The following is a 22,340-nucleotide window of genomic DNA, read 5'->3' as shown; positions in this document are numbered from 1 at the left end:
GTTATTACAATAAAAATTCATAATAATTTTAAAACATTCATAGTCAAAGACATCAAATTTTCATTAAAGAGAAAAAAGAGAAAAAGAAGAAAAAGTATATAACGAAATTTTAATTAAAGAATAATTGGTGAAATTCAGGAAATAAGGAGTTGAAAATGACATTGAGAAAGCATTCCAACAATTGTACAAAACCAACTATTCCTTATTGTCCTCTTTCTTCTATCATTTTCAGTATGAATTCCTTAAATTCGATCTATTGTTAAAACAGATGAAAAGAATCAACTGCCTACATTTGCAAGAGGAGCTCACAAGAGCAAAGGGTACATATTTACAAGAAATATTCACCAAAGAGAAAACGAGAAAGAGCAGAAAAGAAAAGAAAAAACTCCTAAAAGAATCTGTAAACTATTGGCTATTTACCATGAGCTTCTGATTTTCAAACGAGAGGTGAAGCGATTGCTTGAGCACTTGGCTAAGCATTGTCTACTCACACGGTACCACCTCACTCTCTAGCCTAAAAGCTTCACATTAACTTCGCAACTCTTACGATAAACGAAGGGGCATGAAATTCATTCACGAGGAGAACAAGGGAAGAGCTCCGTACACTATCTCAAAACTCCGGACATGAGGAGGAAGACAGGAAAACCACAGCAACAAAAGTTCAAAATTGTCAAAAGCAAAGTGACTCTCCTGATACAACCCAACGCACGAAGTTTTCAGAGAATTCTTCTAGCACAGAATCATTAATCTGGCCACATGATAGTTCTCCTTCCGTCTGTTCCCTTGTCTGTAACAAATTGTCCAGATAAACGAGTATAAGCATACAAACATGTTGAGCAAAGTGCTTAACTACATAATCAACAATTTGAATGGGGGAAGAGATTTTGAGAACCAACAACCCTTTATGCAGATTAGGACTCACCCTCATGCCTGATCCATATTGACTGCTGGATGGAGTTGTTTCTCCTGTCACTCCGTTCATTACATTATCCAATGATACACCAGTAAGCGGAGAATTCATAGACATCGACCTGCAAAACAAAAAAATAATAAAAACATTAGTGGTAACACTTGTAAGTGTGAATCCCCCTCTCAATTCCAGTCTCCTTGAGCCTTAATGTGCTTATATGATAGAATAAAAGTAGTTGGCAAATAGATCGATAACTAACAGCTCATCGCATACTAATTTCCAAGGGGAACAAATGATCTCCTAGGTCAAACACATATCACTTTTACATTATCTACAACGACAGGCAAGAAAGGGGAACGATTGAGAGAGAGGGTTATCTTATGCTTCACCAAATGATACACTTCCTCCGTTCCAAATTAATTGAAACGTTTTGACTTTTGACAATGTTCACAAACTTTACTTTGCCTAACATGTGTGGATTATAGATATTAAAAAATATAGTCGATCTTGTTAGATCCGTTTTCAATGCTTAGTTAATTAAAGTTCAATTTTTTTTATTTTTTACAATAGTATAATTAAAGACAATTTCGATTAAATTCATTCTTGACAAACATGATTTAAAAAAAAAAAGAAAAAAAAAGAAAAAAATGCGTCAACTACTTTGGTACACAGAGGAAGTATATCCCAATGATTCTCAGGCATATACCTTTTTAATTTTCAACAGTCACCATTATTTAAGTGAGCATTATCAGGTGAAACTTCTGCTAGGGTAATATGTTAGTTGTCTACACAACAGATCAATTTTTGTTAAGTGATAAAGCTAAGGACCGTTTCTTCCTTTTTTAAAAACAGAGAAGTTATTTGTGGTACCCTCAATGTGAAAAAGATATATTGACAAGCCAGATTCAATTCTCAGCCAAATGATTGATGCACAATTTGAGAAAGAGAGAAGGATAGAAGTTTCTCAATGCAATGGAACTCTTTATTTGACATTATTAAGAGAGATAATGCCCGTTCTTTGTTGGGATAGACCTGCCTTCTGTTTGAACTTCGGGGTAATACCGTTGTTTGTTATTTTAGCTTTTAGACAAACTATCCTATGATAAACATTTTCTTAGATAATTAATAAAATCATAATTAGATCCGCTGCAATCCTAACAGTAGGTACCCAAATACTGGCAGTTACAATTTACCTAAAAGCATAAAACAGCTATTACCTCCATAAGACCATAACATGTCAAAAGCATTTTATAAGAGAACATAACAAATTTCTCCATTTGCTCTAAAATTATTCTCCTCTGCAGCTCTGCGTCATTATTTAATTGTATTTTGTATATAATATGAAGGGATATCCACCATACTCTCAACAGGAAAGAACATTATTGCATTCTAGAAGAAGTCATGAACATGTATTTATGTAAATGATATGATTGTTTTACAATAAAAATAAGCCATGGTTAATCTTACTTGATTATATATAGTGCAAAAAGGTTTAGAGAAAGTAATCGCTTGTTTCCTTATCAGCACAAGAAGAGTAATTCCAAAATTGGAAGATGAATTGCAGAATCTCCTCTCACGTGTTACCTCCTCCTAAATCCAACATAAGTTGCATGTACGCAACCCCCCCCCCCCCCCCCCAAAAAAAAAAAAACCTATATGTAGTTGTAATAATATACAAACAGCAAATGCACATTGAAATTTTGTCTTTGACCCATTCCAACTCTTCCATGAGTTGCGAAGATTAATTATATTCAGTTAATAAAGGAACATATATGTTTATACAAAAAAAGAAATTATTTCCAGTGGAAATACATATCCCAACTAAAGAAATCAGGCTAAACAACGTTCAAGAATGTGACTGCCAGGGACATTAGAATATTGAGTGAAATGCATATAGACTGTGAGTTCATGTAAAAGTGCTAGTGAAATGAAATAAGGTTCCTATTGATTACTATTTTGTTATTAGATTTATGATATTTCTTTAATTACACAGCTAAAACAGAACAAAACTTTTAAGTCATTACACCTTTTATCTAAGCTCTCTATTTCTACATCTGCAGAATCCAAAGAACCAATAATGTCCATGGAATTTCTTTCCATGCTACCATAATCTAGTACTGATAAAACCATCAAGCGTCAGATTAACCACCACTACTGGAAAATATGCACTTAACTTATAAGCAAAATTCAAAAAATTACCTCTCACAAGACTCTTCCCCACATGAATGTCCAGAAGAAGAAAGCCAATCCAAGTCTACAAAATTTGAGCTATCTACTGTATCTACGCGTTCATGGACGTTGACATTATCATTCTCAGCATAATATTCTCTTTGCACATCTCCAAAAAGCTGCTTGCGAGGCATAGTTTGGGAATATCTGTCGCAAAGACAGTTACGGAAACAAACGCACTATGCATTAGACATGAACTGACTAAAGAGCTGCAAGGCATGGTGCCCTAACATTGAAGCATAAGCCACTAACAATTAAAAACAAAAATACAAACAAACAGAGCAAATTAACAGTGAACCACAAACTCTCTAGAGAGATAATATCCACATGCAAGAATGGTAAAAAGAATTAACTACATTGCTGATTGCTGACTTAAATTCCACGGATACTCCAGATTGGTTAAGTCAGTTTAAAACAATGTTCACCAATGTCTCCGCAGAAGAAGACACTTATCGTTGATTAGAAAGTACTTCTAGTCAAGACTACACTTTTTCTTCAAGAGTTGCATGTTGATGTAGCCGAACCCACTTATGGGATTAAGACTTTAATTGATTGATTGAGTTGCATGTTGATAAAACTTTTATTTTTCCGGTAGAATTTTTGACAAGTATTTTATTAGAGCTAAAAAGAAGAATACGTCAAGAGGACAAAGTGTTCCTCTAGGGAGAAACACAGCTACATATTTACAAAGTATCCCAATTTTTTTGTATCTTTTATACCAAACCAACAAGAGATGAAGCAGCTCCACTATATTTCTGTTCTAGCAAATTGGTCCACAAGATGCCATCATGATATTTTGCTTAACTTCTACTTCGCCCTTCTGAAACTTGCAAAACAGTTTTACAACCAATTCTTTATAGGACAAACCCTAATATCCCTCCTTCAGCCGACATACTCCATCCAAACAAACTAGATGATCATTTCATACCTCTCCTCCGCTTCAAACCATAAAAACTCCCTCATTAGCATCTCATTCTTATGTGCATTAGCCACCGTAACCTTAAACAAAGAGAGTTAATACAGGCAAGTTTGATAAGAGGAAATCAGCCACCAAGAAAATAGTAAATCATTTACCACCCATCTAAGCTTCTCTAAATCTTCGAAACAACCAATTTCTTCAAATTTCTTAAAGCAAGGGTTGAAGTTATATTGCAAGATCTGTAAGATAACCTAAGATTTTTAACTGATTTTATATTAAGCAGTCTAAAACAAAAGAGCACATAAGAACGAATTTCCAGTCTGACAAGCTAACAGTGGGATCTCAAATCTTTTTCTGCTCTCAATTTTCCACAAACTTCTACAAGAGTCTAATACAGGAATTAAGGGACTGCATTTTCAGTAATAACTACACTAATCCAGAAGAGAATAGACCATGTACCTATCTTGAGCCCTCCCAAATTTTGCTACCACTTCCTAAATTTGGAAATCTAAACATTGGTTTTTCCTATATTACCCTAACTATTATACTTCCACCATTTCTTTACTTGCAACAAAGCCTAATAAGACGCACTTTAAGGAAGATATTTAACAATCCAATCGAACAAATTAATCAAAATATTGATACACATTGTACCTAACCCTATTCCCGGTGTAAAAAATATCTTAATAAAGTCATACATTTACCTTCCTCTACACTTGCTAAAACTGGGTGCTTTAACCTGTGTTGCAGGTAAAAGAATATAGAGGAAGTGTTAAACTACTAATTCCAAGTGAAGGTGACTTAGTTTCATGGAAAAGATACTACCCAATTATAGTACTTCTCTGTTCAATTTCTTAATAAAAGTATCAGATTAAATGTGGATGTAGCACATTATCTATGGAAGGGCAGTATACTTTAAGTCTAATTCGAAGGGACGTATCAGCATGTAATACCATCAGATAAGTCACATGCTGAGCTGTCCTCAAATCTGCTCTGAGAAGGAGATGGCTTCTAGATAAAATTTAAGTTCCTTTGCAAATTCCTAACTTTCTAGTTTCCCTCCCCTTCAACACTTTTTTTTCATTGGCTGAGGCCCTTACATTTTTTGTTCAATTAATGATGCCAATACAAAAACATTAAATGCCCTTTCACAGGGTCTTAAGAAAAGCTATCATCCTCCTTTACCTGCCCGAAAACAAATTCCTTTCTATCCCATAGTACTCCATTTTGTATTAAATGTCTCGCAATCTTCTAATCGGAGGAACTAAACCCTAGCACTCGGAGTCTCAAAGTGAAGATAAGAAGGGGAGGGGCTAGCTCCATCTCTTGATTCATAACCTTACTTATTCATTAAAGAGAGATATCATAGTCGAATATACAACATAAAAGCTACTGAGCTGTGGCTATTTCCAGTGAGTCTGAGTCCATTTTTTAGCATCTACTAGACATGCCACAGTTATTAACATGCATATGTAAAATAGACAACAGTAGATGGACAATGGAATTAGGAAAGTATCATAGAGCATAACATGAAAATAAATTTGAACCTTTCTTCATTGTACTCCCATCAACTGGAAGGCAATTTTCTTTCAACAAAAAAACAGACATCTTCAGATGAATGCAAATCTACTGTCCCAAGCTACCCAACATCCCCAAAAGATCATGACAGAGAATTATCAATAGAAACAATCACAAATTTGTACTAAACTTGCAGCAAACATCATCAGATAAATTTCAGGTCTCATTCTTATGTACAGTATAATAACAACTGCATCAACAAATATCTCCCTACACCTATTTTGAAGCAAACAGTAGTATGAGAGATGAAACAGCATATAATACAGAACATAGAATGTTTAGAAACCGCATAGCAACACAGCGAATCAAACCTGTAATATGACGTATCATTTTCTTTATGTGACATATCAGGAGATGATTCAACCATGATCCGGTTAGAACCTTCAGATGTATCAGGGAAAACCAAGTTAGTAAAGTTCTCCTGTAGTACATGTCTGGATGAAATGGGAGAGTCTCTTCCACGCAGCATGTTTCCATCTGACCAGCATCTTTTGAATAAAGACCTAAAAGCAGAAGGTTCAGCAATGAGCATAATCATTTATCTCCAGGTTTTAATAGGAACATAAAATATTAATATTGCAAAGGAAGAGAACTATGAGGTCAGCTAATAGCATGTGAAATTCCACAAGCCAAACCACCTAATTACATGAATAAACCTTGTAGAGAATATACTCTCTGCATCAAGTATGTTCAGCCTCAAAAATATAGAATATTCCAGCAAATCATGCTTAGATATACTATGGTATCTTCCCCTAAATGAAACATATTTAGTTACCTCAAAACTACAAATCATCCAAAATTTAAGCTTCTGCAAGTATCCAAAAATAAACAGTGCCTAATCCAAATGTTCAACTCCTGAACTACAATTACCTTCCATTTTCATCAACATCCATTTGCCCATGTCTCCCCGCAGTGCAGTTGTAATCGGAGCCCAAATCCCACAGTGCTGGCTTCCCCTGCTGCGGTTGGAAATGTCCCAGGAATCTGCACAATATTGATTTAGCGACAATGTCGAAGAGCATAAGCAACATTTCTGTTATTTTGATGACTGAGCCCAACAAGGTAACATATATATGCAGTAAGAAGCTACCATGCTTGTCAAAAAGCCACATTAATCATTTTCTAATGTCCAATGGGAATATAGTGATGGAAACAACCTGTTAATGTAAGAATCTATTGGGACCATTTTGCAGACAGCATAAGCAAGAAAAAAAAAAATTGTTTAAAGGAAGTCAAAGTGAACTTACACATTAATAGCATTTTGCTTCTCTGCATCCATATACGCATTGCTATAATATCTTTGCAGAGTTCTGAAGAATTCCTGGGATTGGGTCGCTGCTTTCCACTGACCCCTTCTTTGAGAGAATATCTACAAGTGCAAAAGATTCATAGTTCAAGTAGTCTGCTTTTCCCCGATCTTTCTTTTTATTTGTTGGTATGCATGTGTGCAGAGGAAGGGAAGGAGTAAAAAACATACTCGGGCAATCAAAGATTGAAATGCCTTTGCATATCAAATGACTATGTATCTACCTTGGGAGTGAGGAAGAGGGGGGTGTTGACCTCAGCAATGTTTCTGTTCAGCTTCTTTCCCATGCCCAGGATGGCCTCACCCCCTACACCTCCCACGTATTACAACAGGGAAAGACTAATGGGGTCCTTCTACAAATGATGGTTATGCTAACTCAACACTGACGAAAGATGATGCCTAAAATGGTTTTCACCCTAGTTTTAGCAGTCAACTTTTCACAGTACCTTATCACATTGCTTGTCTTCCTTTTCTAATCCCACTACCTTACCAACACAAAACCTATAATGATAATAGCAGTTCCTCTTACTTGGCCATTAAAGCAATTATACTTCCAAGGGAATCTAAGAATTCAAAAGAAAATTCCATCCACATAAGGAATTAAACAAGGGATGCTAATGATAATAGCAATTCCTCTTACTTGGATCATAAGGAAGGGATGCTCACTAAATTTATGTAACAATCTACTACCAATAACAATAATATGCAAGAGAAATTAAACAAGAAAATCTATTGACAGAATAAAGAGGCTTTTTGATCGATGAACTAAGAAGGGTTGCTTACGAGAAGTGATTTGAGGCCACTAGTCTCCACTAGGTGACTTTAGGTCACTACTCTCACTATCTCATTTACCACACAAAAGCTGTCTATGTAACTTATTCTTCTTCCCCTTTTTATATGTATACATTCTCACAGCCAAAAGCTGTCAAAAAGATCCCACCTACCACTCCTCCTAATGGCTACTCTTGCCCCTTCTCCCATATGTGATCAATCATTCAATCCACGTGGACATGCATCGTGGCTCATTGCAAAATAGTAACTTTTTTATTCGTTTCCAACGAGTTGGTGTACAAGCTAGAAATAATCTAACTCTTTTTATAACTACCCAATCTCTGTGAATGCATGAACATACATAATCCGAATGATGGAACATTATACAGAGGCTGCAAGTCATATGATTCAACATTTTTAATTTCTATCCTTTTAGTATAGGGTTGCAAGTCATACTGGCAGCCAAAGTTTTACAGAAATTCATAAATGAAAAAATTTTACAAATAAAAAAAAACAGCTTGTCAAAAATGCTCAGCAGTGTACATACCTTGTTGTGAGCAGCAGAGCCTCCATACTGGTGTGCGAGGGTGTCCCCCATTTTCTCATAAAACCCCATCAAACTATCAGCTAGCTGTGAGTTAAGGTCTACCTTCGGAACATCTATCATATCTAAAGAGTGAAGCTGGTGTCCCAGGGCAGCTAATCCATAGGCAAACTGTGCAACATTTGTTCGATCTAGACAATCTATGCAATTGGTCCTCAAAACGCCATTTTGGAACATTGGCTTCCTGTCAGCAAAATCTCCATTGGTTTTAATTTCACCAGCATCTCCTTCAACAATATCAACATCCTCACAGCCCAAAAGAGGATCATTCTGTTCAGAAGAGTCTCTTGTTTCGAAGTCCCTGCATTATTTTTTTAAAGTTAACTTTTTTCCCAGGAGCCATATCACCCCAAACTAGACTAGCCAGATTTTCAGTTGTCACTAACATACAACTATCATTTAAACTGTTCTGGCAGCCACATTTGTTACAAAAAACATAAGATCAACCTGGAATAGCAGCATAGATATGAGAAAGAAGTAAATATATAGACAGGCAGATATCACAGTCTAGATTAGAGACCTCATAAAAATAAACCTGTCAAAATTATTCCCTGATACCAGAAAAAGAGACCAGGAAGTAGAAAGACAAAATACAAAGTCCGCAGCATAAGAATTTGGACATCCATACATACAAAACACAAGCATTACCACATCTTGAGTGGGCACTAAACTCATGAAAAATAAAAATGAAAAAGTTAACCAAGTGGGCATGAGAGTCAGGGAAATTGAAAGACACAAACAAACATTTACCGCAAACAATAATAACTAGTTTTGGCCCCCTGTAATGCACGGATTTATAAAGTATGATTTATTAATAATAATAGTCAATTGACATAAGAGTTAATTGAACTTAAATGACTTATGTAATACTTCTTTTTTTTTTTTTTTTTTGAAACTTAAATTTATTAATGTCTACCCTTTAAATTCTTATGTGTTACAAATAAAATTTATTGAAATAGTTTTTTTGAAAATTTTTCACAAAATTATGCCAAGTGTCCCTTCCGGTAATTACTTTAGTATATAGTATAGATTTGTTATTGATGTAATTGGCTTTTGAAACTTTTCTGCATTCCATATTCGTTATTCTCATCATACAAAGACCCGGTAGATAATAAAACGTACATAACATATAACTTGGAAAGATTATCATGAATTATAAGCCAATATGTATTGGCAATATAACACCTTCCCAAAGAAAAAAGAATGCCCATTATGTAAGCTACAAACATGCGTGCTCAAATTAAATCATGTATTCCAATAGGATCACAAAAAATAACTTTCTGGCTTGATTCTCTTACTTTTGTAAGGATATAGATAGAACAAGAAATGAATTCCTATATAACACCATCAAGAATTTCTTATGAGATGAGACAACTTACCCTGAAGATGGACATTCTAGAGGATCACCAGACCCGGCAGCTGGTAGTAGTTGACAGTAAAAGAATCCTGTTAGTGTCAATGCATATGCAGCAACTTTTCCTAGGAGAAGCAACACATTTGTAGATTTGCTGGAAGAGGAAAACAGAATACTCAGGCCTACTGTTAATTATTGAAAAGCTTAATTTACAGATTTTGGGAGTATAACAATGAGAGACACAAATTACCTTCGTGAATGTTTATTTAGATCCCAGTGCAGGAACTTCAAGCGTTTCTCTTCAGGCAAATCTTTATTAATAAATTCGATTGCATTTGCAAACTCTTGACGAAGAATAGACTCTCGTGGCCTCTTTTCAGCCGTCTGTACAAGAAGTATGATAGCATTCATAATCAGAACTAATTCTGCTCTGAACACTAGAGATTCTTAGAATTCTACTCAATTAGTTACTCAATTTATCGTTTTGCCTCAAATGCCCATGCTGGATACTAAACTATTTGATATGGATATGGTCAATTGACATTGATGACAAGTTTTATTAACCAAGGAGAGAGGTCACATCAGTTTACTTGTTGAATTCAGCTACAAATAAATGGGATAACTGATTCCTGTTCTACAGAAGTAATGCATAGAATCTGTAAATTTTGATCTTTGATCACAATAATGACTTTAAAAAGGAAAAATGCATCAGATCACCATGACATCCCCAAGGTTCAGTTTGCGGTCTTTCAGGCTTCCTTTACATGTGTTTATGGCTGGCTGCTTGGCAATTAGATTAATCATAAAAAGAGAATCACTTGCGGCGTAAAAATTCTGGAAACATACCTTGATCAGATTTAAAATGATTATTGGATTGCCATATCTCTTCGTAAGATTTTCAAAATGGAGCCTTGTAGCTTCATAATTCTGGTCTTTCTTTGATACTGAAAAGAGAGAAACAGCATTAAAAATTAAAAATTAAAAAAAAAAAAATTATCGCTATATCTTTTGTTACTGAAAAGGTAATGATATTAAATCTACTACAGAGAACAACATAATCAGGCAGGTGTTTTTTAGAAAATAATCAAGTTATGCTCGAATATTACATGAATTATATACTTTCTTGATATAAGAACGGATAGAGCGATGCAGAGATTGCCACCTCATCATAGATATAACTAGTTGTTGGCTCCGTGTGTTTCACAAAAAAATCTTACTACATTGATCAAATCACTTTATGTTTGATTCAACAAGATAAATTTTCATCTAAATAACCTTATACAATAACTGAACCACTCCATCATCTCCCCATGACTCAAATTCAGCTGAATATCTTAAGAAATTTGAATCACAAAGCAGTATTATTTTGGCAAAGGTGATAGCTTTGTCAATACTTAACTTTATTTGCAAATACTATTCCCAAAACAACAGTATCAATTCTGACTGACTATTCTAAAAAGAGTAAATATAACAACAAGGCAATAAATGCTATTGATGCGGGCTTTTCTTAACAAAACTTAAGTTGCTGAACTACAGATGATTTTATAAATTGAAACACCACCAGGCAGCACCGAACTCATGCAAAGGGAGACACCACCAGGCACCCTCCTATATAAACAAGTAGGATTTGTTTTTTTTTTTTTCTATTCTTTTTTACGAATTTTGCAAAGCGGATAGTCAGCTCTTTGAGTTTTATTCCAATGTTTCCCAAATTTTGAGGATCAAGGTGGACTTATAAATAATGATCGTCGCTTATGCAATCATCCTTTCATTTAATACATATAAAAAGCACCATTAATGACTATCAACTAGTGGCAATTGAGATATCCAACAGGTTATTGGTGCAATTCTATGAATGGCAATCATGAAAAAGGAAGTACAATTAATACTACCCTGATTTACTCTCAAGGATCTTCTCTTTTGACACCTTAAAATGCACTTTTTTTAGTAATATTATTAATATGTTGTTAAATCTTATTTGTTATGATTCGATAGTTTTAAATTATATACTTATAAAAGGTGAGATCAGAGGCTTAGCCTCTCGTGAGCACCAAAATAAATAAAAGTTGAGATCAAGGATTCAAGGGTGCAAACATTAGCATGTTCATTTTTCCTTAATATTAATATTAATCTGTTATTTTTCTAACATATACATGTTAATAGTAAGTCTTATCAACCAAGCATGCCAGTGTACCACATGAAGATCTTTGAATAGACAATTGCCTTTAGTTATACAAGTATGCATACTGGTTACGCTCCTAATTATGTTACACCATGCTAAACAAAAGCATAAACTAAAAGAGAATAGTACCATGCATTCTTTACATTTCCCACTCCAAAACAAGTTAAAAGTTAAATTAATGATCTCATGATTGTAGTTAATTAATTAGGATTGCAGTTGTATATATTTTGGCTAAACTTGTACTTAGAAAATAACGAACATATTTACTTCTGACCTTACCACCACCACCACTACCACTAAGAGAAGATGGGCTGGGGGGTGTTTATGTACAGTATACTTCATATTTATTTATTTATTTTACACCCCAATTCAAAATGTATGCATCCATCCATATTTAAGAAGGATAACATGTATGTAGCTTCACCAATCACCATACCAAACTCAAAGAAATTGTTTTGGTGCCAATATCTAGTAACACTAATAACATTAACGCTAACAACAATAACAAGCTGAGGGCTGCGATAATTAAGAAAAACGTACATATAATATCAGGCTTAATATTTAAGCGAGAAGTTTCCTGTGACCAAAAAAGAGGAATAGAGCCACGATTCTGGACGACAGAACTAATTCGCACAGGTAATCCTTCAGCAACATCCTCGAATACAATCTGTTCCGTTTCAACATCATTTGCCACTCGCCCCTTTTCATTAACTCCCCGTTTGAGATACCTAGTCAAAAGCAATTAGACCATAGACGGGAATTGCCAACTTAGGTCAGAAGAAAATATTTCAATCTACATATCAAATAAGTGGTGTAGCATAGTATCAACTATAAAGAATTATTTGAACATAATTCACGAACCATACAAAGTTATAAACCGAAATCATTTTTCTATTTTTTAGAATAAAATACAGATAACAAGAATTGTTTATATAAACAAATTTTAGGACAGGAAAAATGACTTAATGAGAATATGAGATCATATAATTGACAGAGGTATTCAGAACTGTGAGCCAACCTTGTACCGGCATAATGACGTGAACGCCTAGCTATAAGGGTTAACTTAAAGTCGCTCCCAGCTATAGAGAGTGTCCCCTGAAGTATACAAAAATAATAAGAAGAAAATTACAATTACAAAAAAAAACAATTAAAAAAAAGGAGGTCAATAGATCACGGGTGGACAGCAGTAGACAATGTAAATGAAAAATCTGAAATTTAAAAAAACCAAAAAGAAAAAAATTTCAAAAGAAGTTATTGGTCATCAGGTGGCATCTCATATTCTGACAATTAACTTTGTGTTCCAGACCACAGCATTAACAACAAACTAGGAGACAAGTTCACCACTCACTTGCTTAAAAAAGCCATAAACCAATGCAACAGTCCATAGTGTGTTTTGGAGATGACTTCGAATTCCACGGGTCAAAAATTCATTCCAGACAAACATAGTTTCATAGAGGATATGCCCTGTCTGTCTATCACACAGGTTCCTCTGTAGAGTACGCATGACATGATATGAATAGCTGAAGAAGAAGTCCTTTGTAAGATCAACCATGCACAGAAGCTTCTTATACCTGCACAACCAGCACAGTAAGGATTTAACAAAATGAAGGCAAATTTCTACTAAGAATTATTGGAATTTTGGCAACACATGAAAGCAAGACAAGCAAACCCACCGATTAACTTTTTATATCAATTTGCGCAGGTCTTAACTTTAACCAAATGAATTATGTTTAAAAGAAAAAGCTTTATAAACTCATACGCCACTTAAGCAAATGAATACACAATAGGTGCAGTAAAGACATAAGTACAAAAGCTCAACATAGAAACATCTTTTGGGAGAGTGGTTGACCCTTTTCTATTAAAAAGGGAAAAAGAGCGGAAAGGCATATAAAATGCCAACTAATAACAAGAGAAATCCAGCTATCCTAATTTTCCTAAGTTGAGCATACACCACCATCCAGACTACTAAGATTGCAGCAAGTTCAAGTACCCAACCAGCTTAGTAAACCCTACTTAGGGGTTGTTTGGTTTGTTAAATTGGAATGGATTGGTATGGGATCGCATACTAGTGAGGTATAGGCCCCACACTTGTCTAAAATTGTTTGATTTACTCTTTGGAATGGTATGTACATGTCATTAAAGGAATGGATTGTGAATCTTAGGGGATAAGATAGGTATGGTATTCTAATGGGATGTGATGGAAGTACAACCCCTTGATATGAGATTCCATACCTAAAAGGCCTAAGTCCTAACCAAACAATAAAATGGATGGAACGGACTTTAACTCCATTCCGATCCATTCCAAAAGCTCCAACCGAACGACTCCTTAGTAAGCTAAACTCAAGTCCTTTGGTTTGGTTTAGATGGCCAACTCCAAGACATCAGAATCCAGACACCCACGTCCATCCACCCACCCACCCACACACACACACACACATAAAACTTCTTAATACATCCGTGTTCATGAATTGATCCTATTAGACGATATAGTAAGCCAAAAACAAGATAAAAATTGAACCTAAAAGAAAAAAAACACAATAAAAGAAAAAAGGAAACACCTGGAACTGGCTACAATACTACATGATGGTCATTGTCTTCAATCAAAATTCTACAGAAAACATCCAATTTCCTGACAAGTAACAATGCATAATTTGGGAATTTATGCCCTAAAACACTATTTTCCAGATTAATAAAAGAACTAATATCTAAATGTAACTCATATATCAATTTCCTAATTGTTATAAACTGATATTCTAAGATTTAACGATCTAACCCTACAAGATATTTTTAAATATGTTTACAATTGCACATTAAATTTCCTAGAACAAGGATGTGTCCCCTAATCTTGAACTTCCAATTACTGCCTTTTCTTGCAGTCCACATCTTTCCACACCTCTAAAAAGGGTTAAAAATAAATAAGGTTGTCACAAGTCACTTAGTTTCTATTTTTTATTGTCTACTGTCCCCTCCTTGAAATAATGAGAGGCATCTAACACCCTCAAGCTCCTTTCCTATAACAATAGCTGTCACAACAGCAGGTACAACAATAGCAACGGTGATGTTAGCTTCTATTGTTGCTTCAATAATTGGTCTCTAATTTCAGCTAGCTTAGCTCAGCATTAGCCATGCGTCATGAGGTTTTGACTCCACTGTACGTTTCTTAGATTATGTTTCCACCCATCATTCTCTTCTTTAACCTATTGAAAAACTGTTAATGCCTAAAGATATGACCACTACGCTCATTGTCTTATCCTAATTCAGAGTGAGCAGGTGATATCTACGAAAGGACTATGATCCATCATTAAAGCACAATCATGAAGAATAACAGCAGTTTTAGCAGTAACTGAAGGTTTATCAGTTACTCTCCATCTAGCTCAACATCAACAGTTTTCCAATCAACATTGCAATGCAGAGGTAGGTTACCATCAACAAACAAACAAACAGATCCTCCCAAGTTCCAGCAAAAGTGGGGATCTGTTCTTTTGAAAGAGAAAAACAGATACCACACTTCAATAAGAACTGCGGACAGGTTTACATAGCTAATCACTCACAATAATGAAAGATGCAAGCAGATCAAGGAAGGAAGCTGAGAGAAGGAATCTTCCCATTCCCTTGTCCCAAGAGGGCTCTCCTTTAAGTCACCCCTAAAAGGCTACAGCTCCATTTTGGATAACCATGCAAGTTTAAACTGCACACAAATTTTTTTTATATATCTATTTGTTAAATATGCATCTGAATTTCTCATACTCCTATGACAGGGGGGAGAGAAGTAAGCTAAGATTTACAAGAAACTACATGCAGAGACAGTAGAAGAGAACATAGTTAGAGAGAAACCATGTCCCATCAAAGACAGTAGGTAGACTAGAAATGAACCAATCCTATTCACTTCATTCAAGCCACAATCTAACACAATTTTTTCATTTAAAAAAATAAACAAAAAAAAAAGGTACGAGAGAGAATCAAAAAGAAGATGATTACACAAGACACCAACTCAACTCATTCATGTTGGAAGCTAGAAAGAGTTCATTTCCATAAAGTCGAGAGATAAAAGTTCCAGAGTGTATGCAATGCAAAACTGAAAGCATTTATCCTGTTGAGAAGCTAAATTTTTAGCCATTATATTGATCAATAAAAGAAAACAGCGGTACTTAGAGAAGTCACTGGGTCAAGTGCTAATTTATTGTAATAAATTATTTAGGTCTACTGCGGTGCTAGAGAATATAAGAGAGAAACACATCAGTATAAATTACTTTAGATATTCTACGCAAAAGTATCCAGAAGTCCGTGATTAGTATACCTGTATTCATTCCTTGAGTTCGTCATATGGCTTTGCTCTGCAGAATCTGGAAGAGCAATTATCTCACTCTTTGAGATAGCATATATCATGTGGCCACATATTGAGCCAATTTTCCTCCTTTGAGTGATTAGCAGCATATAGTAAGGCCCCAGAAATTTAATAAATCCTAAAAAATGAGAAGAGAAGTTAAGGTCAACGAACTAACCATTTAACAAGAGAGACTAAGTTATAGGATCATATAAATACATACCAACAATTCCATAGCAATTAGTGACAAATTTAAGTCCACCAATGGACTTATTTCCTTCATGTATCCGTTTCAAAATTTCATTGCATTCACTTTCAGTATATGTAGTAGGATCTTCGTGAATGTTAAGTTCACATGGTTCTGACCTATCAATGGTTAACACACGCCAATATGTTCTACTCTTGTCCCTTCCTATCATGTAAAATTTCTGAATGATAAAACAAGAGGCCAATCAGAATAGCAGCATAAACCTTTCAGATAGAAGGCATTTATATCAAGCCACAAACTATTTCTAGCCAACAAGTCAAAAGAATGATACAAAATTTCTCATGTTTGACCAACCCAGAAGATACTTCCAAAGCAATTAGGCAAAATATAAACATAACTTCATATTAACAACTTCATTTCATGTTGTTAACTGCTTGCTAGACTAGACATGCATATGAAATAGATTGTTCAGATCAGGACAACATCTTCATGAGATAAATATTGATACAAGGCCCTAGCTAACAATTTTAAAGCAATGTGTCCTCAGTGTAAGGACTTAAGGAGAAATTGTCAACCATCTTAAATTACTTTATGGTTCTTAAATACATAAGGATGACAAACTAATCATTAATATTCTTACAACTTACATCATGCGTTAACAAATAAAAAGGTTTTTAACAAGTTGTCCCAAATATCAGAAAATTCATTTTACAAGATCATCACGGAAATTTTTTAATCAAAAGTCAATTTCTATGTGCTCTTTGTAACCAGCAATTTTCCTATCTTAAATTCTTAAGCACAGATATATTAAGATAAATTACACACACAAGCAAATGCTTGAGAGCATGATGGTTTTGTTTCAACCATCCTTTTGCCCACAAATGATATGCACTTGGTATCATATGAGTACACGCATCACACACACCATCTTCATTACTACAATTATATTTAAAGAGGTAACAGAGTCACTTTAGAAAATCCACACATATATACAGTCCCAGCCTCTACTAACATTAAGCCTCATTCCCACCTTTAAAACTTTAACAAAAGACAAGACCTTTCCAACTAATATAGATTTGAGAACCCACCCCAAAAGCTGTTAAAAAGGAGGGCGAGCCCAGTAAACCCCTCCTTCCCATGTAAACAACCTGGGACTTTCAAGTTCCATACCATGCCATTGGGCTGTATCAACGATTACTAATACAACTCCTTTTTAATTTTTTTTTTTTCTGGCAATAAAATCAAAAACAAACTAAGGGTGCAGTCTTCTCAGCCAAAATTATCTATATTGCTTGACCTGGTTGGTCCTAATCAGCCCCAGTTTTACCTTATGTTTAGATTGTTTACACCTGATTAGACCAGCCGTCAAACTTAATTTTTAAAGGTGAACAGAATGCCCCAAACACCTCATAATACTAAAACATCAACGGAGCAACCATTGTAGCATAGTACACCATTGATCTACAAAACTTTTAAGCCTCAAACCAGTACAATAGTCTCCTCAAAATTCATGAACCCTGAACCTTAGACCAAAAAAAAAAAACAAAATGAAACCCAAAATCCTACACCTATTAACCACTAATCATCAAGACCAAAACTTTACGGCAAAATTTACCAATATATCTGATTTATTCACTTTAGATACATCCTTAGGCCTTACCATAATTCATCAGTACATTTACATGTAAAAAATATATTGTCTCTAGTTCATCTTCAATCCAATAATCATGATAAAAATCAGACCTTCAATAAAACTACAGCTATCTTGTGGAGCATATGGATAATCTTATGGAGCATATGGATAATCAAATGGCTATTTTCTTCTCTAATGATATTCTCAAAAAGATTGAATGCAATGTCTATTATAATAAATTAATCTAAGGATTCTGGATACTCCCTCCTCCCCCTTCTTTCACCAATCATAACATGAGACTGCCTTCCACAGTACACCAGCCAAATTTTCACCCTTTTAGTCCTCTCTTCAATATATTTATTTTTTCCAATTCAACTCAAGGAACAACTGTTTTTACCAACTCTGATACTGGAGACTTGTCTTTTTAAATCAGTTTCCTACAACTTTAGAGAGGAACTGTTTATATTGCAGAAGGTGCTGCTCTTGTAGTTTATAGCAGCAAAGTGTTTCAGATGGGGATGCAGCAACTACTGATTAAATACATTCTCAGGCCCTTTTTAATCTCCTTGACGTCTAGACATCATCATGCGAGATATTTAACATCACATGCAGGAAAAAATAAAAAAATAAAAACACAGCATTTTTCCTGCATCAACAAACAACAGAGAAGTTCGAGAAATTTTGCTCTAGATCAATTGCTAAAATTTGATGATTCTATATGCCTTAAAATATTTGTATCTGGAAATTACTTAAATGCTCTCCATAGTTATATAAACTGATCAGATTGCCATATCCTCAGGCAGAACATACCCAAGGTCATATTTATAATTTTGATTGAAGCATAACTTCTCTACAATGAGCAATGTACTGTGCCATTGAACAGCAATTTGGGAAAAACATAAGAGTCTTCATTCAGTATGAATAAAAAATTAACCATTGTGGGAACACATAAGCACTATGCGGAATTTATTAAACTATACCTAATCAAAATTTTAACAGGGTGTACAGACTACAGATTCCTTTGTCTAGTTTACACATAATCATAATTGGAATAAATCAGCAATAAGTGATAACCATTTAACTATACCATATCACATTTCCTACAAGGTGTACAGACTACAAATTCCCTAGTCTAGTGTACAGCTAATCATAATGTGAAGTTGGGAACACAACAACACTAAACAGTAACCATTAAACTATACCTAATCACATTCCTATAAGGTGCACGGGCTAAGCAGTCCCTTGCATAGTTTACACACTGAGGTATCCTCTACTACAACCACATTCCAAAGTGTTTTAATTCTCTTTTTTCGGTGCTAATATTTGCTTTTGGAAATCAAAAAACAGCCCAAATGAAGCATAGAAAACATTGACATAAATCAAACTTAAAACTCAGCTTAAAAAGAAAAAATCACAAATTTCGAGAATCCTAATCAACTTACCAGTTCCCACACTTAAACCTTTAACTAACATAAAAACTACAAAACATTTCATTGAGATCTCAAAACCAAATAATGTAAACCAGTCAACCATCATCCATAATAGAAATCCAAAAATGAATGTCAAGCTTAGTTAGTAAACACGGGCAATACCCAAGACCTGAAATCAAATCCCGTCTATTAAATACAAAAACCACAAACAAACAATACAAAATTCAAAACAACAATCACAACAAGAACAGCAAGAACAATAACAACAAGAACAATGAAAAGGGAGCGATACCGATCGAGTCTCATAGAGCCTGAACTTGTGCATACACGTCTCAGGAGGAGAGAGACTAGGGTGAAAAGGTTGAGGTTCCTCTTCTTGAGAACCCATTTTCCTTATTTTTCGCGCTCTCTTGTAGATCCCCGAGCCTCCGGGCTCGGGAATTTCTCAGACTCGCATTCAAATTCCTCACTTCAAATTAACAAATTCACCATCACCCAATTCTTGAACCATTGGCTGCTTCAAATACAGCATTTCCTTCACAAATTTTTCCCCAGTTCGATTTTTTTTCAATTACCCACATTCATTCACCAATACCCCACAATTTTTTTGTCACACCCACAAAAAATTTCACCTTTTTTCACCCAAAATCATACAATTCTCCTCCTAATTCAGCTGAATTATTCGTACCCACCTCAAATTAAACCTCAATTTACAAGAAATTGACGGATCAAATTCAGATATATTCTGATAATCCTGGTAATCTAATTAAGAATAAAACTATGAAATTAAAAAATGAAAATTGTTAATCTAATTTTCGGGAAATTGGTTGAAATTTTTGAGAGATTATGAGAGAGAAAGAAAGGAGAGGAAGGTGAGATCGGAAGAGGCAAAACCAAGACCACAACTTGGCAAATTAGCATATGCCAAAATCCCCACCGAATTTTCCTTTTTTTTTTTTTTCTTGGGTTAAAATATAACTTTGTTCTATTATTGTTATTTTATCCTATTTTATATGGCAATATAAGATTCTACCTCCATTTCATTAAAAACGTTCATATGGATTACTTGTGTTTTTACGGTCTTTAATACACATATTTAACTACATACGGAGTGCTAGACTTCACTCGAATAATTTTACTCCATATGTGTTATATGCGCTAAATCGCTAATTATAAAGATTAAGATATTTATTGAGATGAATTAGACTAATTACACGGGTGGTAATTTTTAAGAAGTCAAATACAAATATATTTATGAAATGAGTTAAAATAATAGTCTAAACCATCTAAGGGTCTGTTCACATTTACTGAACTGAGCTGAACTGAACTGATTGGAGCTGAACTGAGCTGAAATGAATATTTTATGACAGAGGGAAATTAAGAGCTGAAGTGAACTGAACTGATTGGAGCTGAACTGAACTGAACTGAACTGAGCTGAAATGAATATTTTATGAGAGAGGGAAATTAAGAGTTGAACTGAACTGAACAGAACTGATTGGAGCTGAACTGAACTGAACTAAAATTAAGTAAATGTGAACAGGCCTAAATCGATAACATTATTCAATAGCAAGACCGGTTGGCATACGATATATTAATATTAATAGATTCAATATCAAAACTACTTGTATACAATTAAAATTGCATTTAATAAAGACATTAATATAGTTTTTGAAGGGATGATGTAAATCATACAAAGTATAATCATACAAGTATAATTTTAGTTTTAAAAATTAAAGAACAAAGGGAAATTCAACATAAGGCAGGTTTCTTGTGAGCTGTGAACTCTTTCTGTTTGGTTGGGTGCAATAATTGGCAAAGCTAGGAGTTGAATTTTATTTTTTTAATAATTATTAAAATGTAAAAAATCAAGGTATGATGATTGATGACGGTTGATGTATAAAATAAAAAATTAATTTGATTTCATATTTTGTTGCATTTATAATACCACGTGTAAATGAAGTTATGGAGTATTTGTGACGACAATGCTTTTTACCCCAAGCCAACATCAAAAGTATGTCACATTGCTACGCGATTAATGTGATACTTTTCTGTTTTTTTTTTTTTAATTTCTATGAATATGATTAATGTGACTCTTGTTGATTTTATTTGTGTTCACTGAACTAACTTTGGAGGGAGTAGTAACAAAATCGCTAATTTTTTTTTAATTATAGGGACAAAATCACTAAGGGTCTGTTCTCATTGACTGAACTGAATTGAACTAAACTAAATATTTTATAAGAGAAAGAAATTAGGAGCTGAATTAAAATGAACTGAACTGAATTTCAATGTATGAGAACAGGCCCTAATTTTTAATTAAATGTAGACCTTACATCTGTTGATTTTATTGCAAAACTTAAAATGATGAAAATAAGCTTTTGATTTATTTACAAGTTTGTCACTTGATCTGCATCGAGCGATAATGATGTTTATTGAAGTAATTAGTGAGTGTGGTTAGGTTAATTGAACTAATAATCAAAGTGTCACGGAAGCCCCTTGCACAACCTTTGTTTGCTTAGTTTTGGAAAAAAAAATTGGCAGCACATTGACATGCGTAATATTAAACCTACCACATTAATAAGTTTTTGAGGTATTTGTATTGCTCTAGGGGAGTGTGCTCCTAAGTTTTGCCACCTAAATTCCTGTGATTTTACTAGTTGGCCAATACGCGAGTGACACGTGTTTGATGATCGGTGTCTTCACGTTAGGTCACTCTTATGGGCTTTTGAACATTTCTCTTAGATTAGCTTAAGGATGGCACGTGTCAAATTCTAGTTGACCTTTACGGATGAGTTGGTTGTGTAATCATCCTCTAACTTATTATCTAAATAACTAAAGTAATGAGGTTAGCCTTTTGAGAAAAGTGAACACAAAGATACAACAAAATAGTGAAGT

The 22,340-nt window shown here is 34.4% G+C and overlaps 1 protein-coding gene across 1 annotated transcript; it reads right to left on the bottom strand.

The window, feature by feature from the left end:
- Positions 1–95: 95 nt before the first annotated feature.
- LOC145612368 (phosphoinositide phosphatase SAC3-like) lies at positions 96–20,403 on the bottom strand. Its single transcript, XM_081667743.1, has 16 exons — positions 19,741–20,403; positions 16,401–16,605; positions 16,151–16,316; positions 13,202–13,424; positions 12,872–12,948; positions 12,394–12,581; positions 10,518–10,615; positions 9,922–10,055; positions 9,697–9,825; positions 8,261–8,618; positions 6,884–7,005; positions 6,507–6,620; positions 5,948–6,139; positions 3,110–3,286; positions 923–1,031; positions 96–787 (listed from the first exon to the last, which is right to left on the bottom strand). The coding sequence occupies exons 1-16, from the start codon at positions 19,834–19,836 to the stop codon at positions 671–673; spliced, it is 2,505 nt and encodes an 834-aa protein (XP_081523869.1). The 5' UTR covers positions 19,837–20,403; the 3' UTR covers positions 96–670.
- Between the last annotated feature and the right edge of the window lie 1,937 nt (positions 20,404–22,340).

This window comes from Chenopodium album, chromosome 24 (genome assembly GCF_948465745.1).
Source record: "Chenopodium album chromosome 24, dcCheAlbu1.1, whole genome shotgun sequence".
Classification (NCBI taxonomy): domain Eukaryota; kingdom Viridiplantae; phylum Streptophyta; class Magnoliopsida; order Caryophyllales; family Amaranthaceae; genus Chenopodium; species Chenopodium album.
This window is presented reverse-complemented; position numbering and strand designations above follow the sequence as displayed.

Coding starts and splice junctions, on each gene's coding strand:
- LOC145612368 (XM_081667743.1), bottom strand. CDS start 19,836: ATGGGTTCTCAAGAAGAGGAACCTCAACCTTTTCACCCTAGTCTCTCT. Junction 16,606..19,740: donor GGCTCTATGAGACTCGATCG/GTATCGCTCCCT, acceptor TTTATCATTCAG/AAATTTTACATGATAGGAAG. Junction 10,056..10,517: donor TCATTTTAAATCTGATCAAG/GTATGTTTCCAG, acceptor CTTCTTGTACAG/ACGGCTGAAAAGAGGCCACG.